Raw genomic sequence first — 6,081 nt, 5'->3', positions numbered from 1 at the left:
CTTCTAGAAACTAAGTGTTTTGTGGCTGATTTTGGGTTTTCTAGAAGAAATAAAAGGGGTAAGGGTGTGGCACCCTTTTAGGGTCAGATAAGGCCTCTAGAAATTAGGTTTTTAGGTCCACTTGCAGCTAGGATTAAGGTGGAACAAGATTAGGTTAGGATAAGATAGGATAAGGTTGGATAAGGTTAGATAAGGTTAGATAAGGTTTTGGATAATGTTTCCTCTTTTGAGCTGATTCCTTATCCACTTTGTCTTGAGTGTAATTTCTTCATCTTCTTATCATATTTCTAGCCTCTTGAACTCCAAATTCGTCCATCCATGTTAGCCCATATACAAGCTATCCACATAGTGCCTAAAACTGCTCCAAAATGCACTTTCTTGGTAGTTTAACCCTTTGGACCTACAAACACACGAAAATGAGTTGTAATACGACATTAACTAAGAAATAATAGCACAAATGCACAAGAATAAGCTAGCTAAGTCGCCTAAATATGCTCCTATCAATGAGGAATCGAGTTCTTTGTTTTTTTAGGGTTTCCAAATCTCTTTAAGCCCTATATTATTGTACTAAGTACTTACATGGATTTACAAATATTTAGCATGAACCATCATTTGACGGTCAAATATATGCTCCTTGAGTGTGTCCTTACAATATTTGATTGTTAGATTTATAAGCATTGTAGCCAAATCTTACATTATAAAATGTCTTTAACATGACAAATTGACCATTTTTTTTTACTTTATTTATAGACTTGGATGTACGAATCGATTGGAAGTATACTGATTGTGACTGGGATGGTCCATGCTCAGCTGACGATCACTGTGATGGTCGCTGTAAGGGCAGCAAATATATTCAAGTTGTATGTATTTATAATGATCTGAACCGGCCAAAGTTAGCCTGTTGTTGCCGAAAATCTTAACCGGGTGCAAGTTCAAGTTCAAAGGAATAGACAGTGGATAGTGAAAAGAAAAGAGAATGTTTCATCATTTGCTTATATTTCATGTTATGATTTGAGTTTGGATGATGTTGGGAACAGTACTTGCATTCTCCTCTTGGGGATGAGCTCATTTCTCAACTTGCAAATAACGTATTTTACCATTGTAATTTCATAATTAGAATTGTTTAATTTCGTACTTTTCATTTGAAGATGTAAAAAATATCATTCGAATCGAAAACCGTTTAGTAATTCAAATGTAATAAATAAACAGCAGTGTAAATACCAAGTAAAAAATTAATAATGAACTGTTTATTTATTTGATATATATGACTAAACTATACTGTCAAATTATTGTAGAAAGGTGGGGCAATACTGTCAAACTACATGTAGTCTCTCGAGGATTTCCCTTAATATAAAAGGTCAAATAAGATCCACAAGCTTCCTCCGTTACCGGAATTTAATTGTGCAAAGTAAACTTACAAGCCGACGCTGCATATAATATGAAGTAAAATAAAAAACATCAAACGCATCTCAGCTGGGATTAAACGCAAGAAAATTAAGAAGTGGTCCAAGTGGATATGATGGTACATCAAAGTCAAACACATGATGTCAAATGACGGAAATACACTTAACTGACAAAGGTTAAAAAAAAAAAAATAACGTGCTTTTGCGGAAGTTAAGTTGAGCTTTGAGAAATTTTATTCGAATTCAGGATTGTATCTTTCCATCTAATCCATCATTGTCTCTAATTCTTAATCTTTCTATGAGATTAATATCCAGAATCTAAACCCAACATTATATCTGAAATACAGTCACACATTCTCTTATATTTTCACACCCGACCAACCTAAGTTGTCAATAGTGAATTTTGGTTTAGCCGACAAAAGTAAAAATATAGTACTTGATACGAACGGGCCAAATCGAAGATCGCTACACTCAAGTTCGGTTTATTTCATGTTTTTTTCAAGGCAAGCTAGGCTAAGCTTGCTTCTTGTACAAAGCGAGTTTGAGCGAGCTTAAAAAATTCAAGCTCTACAGAAAGCTGAGTTGTGAAGTAAAAAATCCCTAAAATTTTTATGAAGACAAGCGAGAATCGAACTTAAGACCTCTCTTCCAAGTGAGAATTGAACTTAAGATCTCTTTTTCAAGTGAAAAGAATTACCATTATACTGTAATACTAAGTGACAACAGTGCTAGATTTTAGTTCATTGAACAGAAGATTTTAAAGAGAGATACTTGCGGTCAATTCCTTGGAAGTAGAAATACCTACACAATGGGCGTGTTTACTAATCGGGATTGGAATCAAGAGAAACGGAATTGTACATTTCCCAATCCATTTCGACGTTTACAAGCAATTACGGAAGCAGAACTTCTGTGGGGACCGCCCAATATCAGGAATTCAATTCCAGAATTGCCTGGAATTGGATCACTCTATAGAGGTAGTATTTGAGTTCCGGGTAGAACACTCCAGCAGGAATCAAAATTTTGTACCCAAAATACCCATGTATACTCCTAAACACCTCTACCTTCATTCAAATTAAAACACCATATTTCTATCTTCCCCAAATAGCCAAACGATCAAAGTTTCGTGCTGTTTCCAGAAAACCAAGCCCCTCTGCATTCACAGCACCCAACAAGAAGAAGAAGAAGACGACGATGAAGAAGAGAAAGCAGTGAACCTCACGCAACTTACCAGAATGGGAAGAAAGCCCACGTAGCTACGGTAAGCGGGAAAATGCAGAGCCTTCGTGTTCTCTCTCTCCTCTCTCTCTTTCTTTCTCTTCTGTGTGTGCAGAGTAGAATATGGAACAAAAATGATGTAGAGAACCCGTGGATTCTAGAAAGCTGTTGGGAGACTTAGACCTGGTTTGGTACTGAGGTCATTCTGAAAAAAGCTGGTATCAAAAAAAGCTGGGAGCTGTTTTTGTGTTTGGTAAACATTCAGCTTCAGCTTTTTTTCACAGTTTTGGGTGAAAAAAAGCCAAAAACAAGAAGCTGCAAAACCTAGCTTTGAAAAACTGGCTTTTTTTCACATCTGTTTTACATAAAAGTTTACCAAACACTATAATACTGATTTTTTTTTTTCAAAGCACTTTTACAAAAAAGTTTACCAAACACTCTGCTGCTTTATTTCACAGCTGCTTATTCTTACAGCACAGCAGAAGCAGCTTTTTTTCAAAGCACAGCAATACCAAACCAACCCTTAGACCTGGTTTGGTATTGAGGTGATTCTGAAAAAAACTGATATCAAAAAAAGCTGGGAGCTGTTTTTGTGTTTGGTAAACATTCAGCTTCAGCTTTTTTTCACAGTTTTGGGTGAAAAAAAGCCAAAAACAAGAAGCTGTAAAACCCAACTTTGAAAAACTGGCTTTTTTTTTCACATATGTTTTACATAAAAATTTACCAAACACTATAATACTGCTTTTTTTTTTCAAAAGCACTTTTACAAAAAAGTTTACCAAACAATCTGCTACTTTATTTCACGGCTGCTTATTCTCACAGTACAACAGAAGCAGCTTTTTTTCAAAGTACAGCAATACCAAACCAACCCTTATTTCAGTGTTAAATAGGCACCAATATTTTCCAATGGTGCCAGCCAACCAATATTTTCCAACGGGAACTGTTAGTATTTTAATAAAACTATACATACATACATATATATATATGTTTGTGTGTGTGAAATTGTATTAAAAAGTTAAATTTTTGTATTATTTAGATTAAAGGTACTTTAGTAATCATATTAATTTTCATTCCGATTCAAATGAACTGGTAAACAACTTATACGAATTTCGTTTCATTTTTACTCTGATTCCAGAACATTTAAGTAAACAATTTCAACAAAGACTTTCCAATAGCCAGCAGGGCAAAAGCCTTTTTTGGGAGTCCAAGGGTGCCGCCCCATACTACCCAATTCCTGTCTTCGGAACTACGAAGATAGGTTCATGTTTCCACATTGCACACGCCTGTGTAACACATAACTGCAAAATCTAGCAACGCATTCCACAAGGGCTAAATCACAAGATGCATGTACAGCGTCAAAGTACATGAGGGCACACACAATGACCATACTGCACAGCTATGCTTTCTATCCAATAGGGCTGAATGTTTCCGCTTTCAGCATTGGTTTCCTTTCTTTCAAAAATCGAAGTTTGGCACATACACAGACATAACACAAAAAGCAAAATTTAAAAACACATGTTAAACTCCAATCGGCAAGAACGTAACACGAACAATGCACAATTACAGGACAGATCAATGACTTGATTTTACAAACTAATGACTCATCCTACAAGCGTGAAGCTCTAGATTAGAATAGAAGAAACACGGCTTCTGAGCATGTATGACAACATAGACATATTACCATAAACATGGTGAAAAGGTGAACCAAAATCAATTCATAATATCAGAAGTGCGCGTGGAAAAAGGCTTATCAACGAGACCTAGATCATCAAACTAAAAACTTTTTGTACCCAACATAGGCAAACCTAAGTAAACCGTGCATTGCAGGGGTCCAAGCAAATCATTCAATGGCAATGCAAAATCCTATCAACATCCATCAAAACAAACTGCTCCGCCTAGCAATGAGCTTAGACAGTTTATACACAACACAACTTATGGTGAGTCTAATCAATCACGGAAAACCGAGGGACTGCAATGCCAAGAATCAAAACATTGTATAATTGGTAAAGCATAGGAAACCGGGGACGACATTTTCCTTGAACAATAACATTAAACAAATGCTAAAGCATAGAAAACCAGGGGACGGCATTCCATAGAACGAAAACATTATACAAACGCTAAAGCATACTAACCCTAAACCCTAAACATTGTATAATTGGTAAAGCATATAAAACCGGGACGACATTTTCCTAGAACAAAAACATTATACAAATGCTAAAGCATAGAAAACCAGGGGACGGCACTGCCTCGAACGAAAAGATTATACAAATGCTAAAGCATACTAAGCCACACAAATACGAATCCAAAAGATTTAGCCTTTTAAGCAACCCAAATTCCAGACAACAGCAATCATAAAACTTACCGGTAATAAACAATGCCTTGATATCTAATTTCTGGATCAACCGAAACACAGCAATTAATTGAAGCATGTCATATTTAATATCATAACGATTCAACATCCAAAATACTTAAAAAAACAATAAAGTCTTCATGATCAAAATTCTGATAAAATATAAAATACCCATCAACTTCCGACTCCTTGAAACAAAATCCATGACCTTGAAACCAGAAACTTAAACGAAGGATCTAAATCAACGGTAAGACTTCTGGAACCTAGCACGAGCACCGCGACCACCGAACTTCTTAGGCTCGCAGCGCCTCGGGTCGGCAACAAGGAGGGTTCTGTCATACCGGACAAGAATGTCCTTAATCTCCTTCTTGCTCTGCTCATCGACATACTTCTGGTAAAAAGCCACGAGAGCCTTGGCGATGCTCTGGCGGATGGCGTAGATCTGTGAGGTGTGACCACCGCCCTTGACGCGGATGCGCATGTCGACTCCGGCGAAGCGCTGTCGGCCGAGGAGGAGAATGGGCTCGTAGGCCTTGAAGCGGAGGATCTCGGGCTCGACGAGCTCGATTGGGCAGCCATTGATCTTGATGAGGCCGCGGCCGCGCTTGCAGTAGGTGACGGCGACAGCCGTCTTCTTACGACCGAAGCACTGCACTGACTCGATTGCGGGAGTCGCCATTGCTAGGGTTTGGATTATGCTCTCTGAATTGGCGAATGAAAAACCCTAAGCCTAGAGGAAGTGGCGTGTGCGGATAAGTGAGGGTATTTATATGATGTTCTTAGGGGTTTTCTGTGTGGACCTCATTACAAGCGGGCTGCTGTTTCGGGCTTAATAGGCCTAATGGGCTAAGTTCAAGCCTAAAACTCTTTTTGATTATTTGAAATTTGGTTCATATACAAATCCACGCCGAATAAAAAATTAGAAAAATTAACGAAAAGTTAAAAAAAAAACTTTAGTTTTAATTAAAAATGACAAATAAATGTATAGTGAATAATACCAAAAAAAGGTAAAAATGTGGTTTTTCGTTAAAAATAAACAGTACCGGAATTGTTTCGTTAAAACTCCCTAAAGAATTTGATTGAGTGACCGAATTTGAAATGGGTTGTGATTTC

General features: G+C 37.2%; 1 protein-coding gene across 1 annotated transcript; it reads right to left on the bottom strand.

The window, feature by feature from the left end:
- Nucleotides 1-5,034: 5,034 nt before the first annotated feature.
- LOC137725629 (small ribosomal subunit protein uS9) lies at nucleotides 5,035-5,721 on the bottom strand. The gene has a single exon (XM_068464382.2). It carries the CDS (start codon nucleotides 5,645-5,647, stop codon nucleotides 5,210-5,212), a length of 438 nt encoding a protein of 145 aa, XP_068320483.1. The 5' UTR covers nucleotides 5,648-5,721; the 3' UTR covers nucleotides 5,035-5,209.
- Between the last annotated feature and the right edge of the window lie 360 nt (nucleotides 5,722-6,081).

This window comes from Pyrus communis, chromosome 5 (assembly GCF_041283825.1).
Source record: "Pyrus communis isolate YQ-2024b chromosome 5, ASM4128382v1, whole genome shotgun sequence".
In the NCBI taxonomy this organism is placed as follows: domain Eukaryota; kingdom Viridiplantae; phylum Streptophyta; class Magnoliopsida; order Rosales; family Rosaceae; genus Pyrus; species Pyrus communis.
Note: the sequence above shows the minus strand (reverse complement) of the source record. Positions and strands in the feature narration are given on the sequence as shown.

Coding starts and splice junctions, on each gene's coding strand:
- LOC137725629 (XM_068464382.2), bottom strand. CDS start 5,647: ATGGCGACTCCCGCAATCGAGTCAGTGCAGTGCTTCGGTCGTAAGAAG.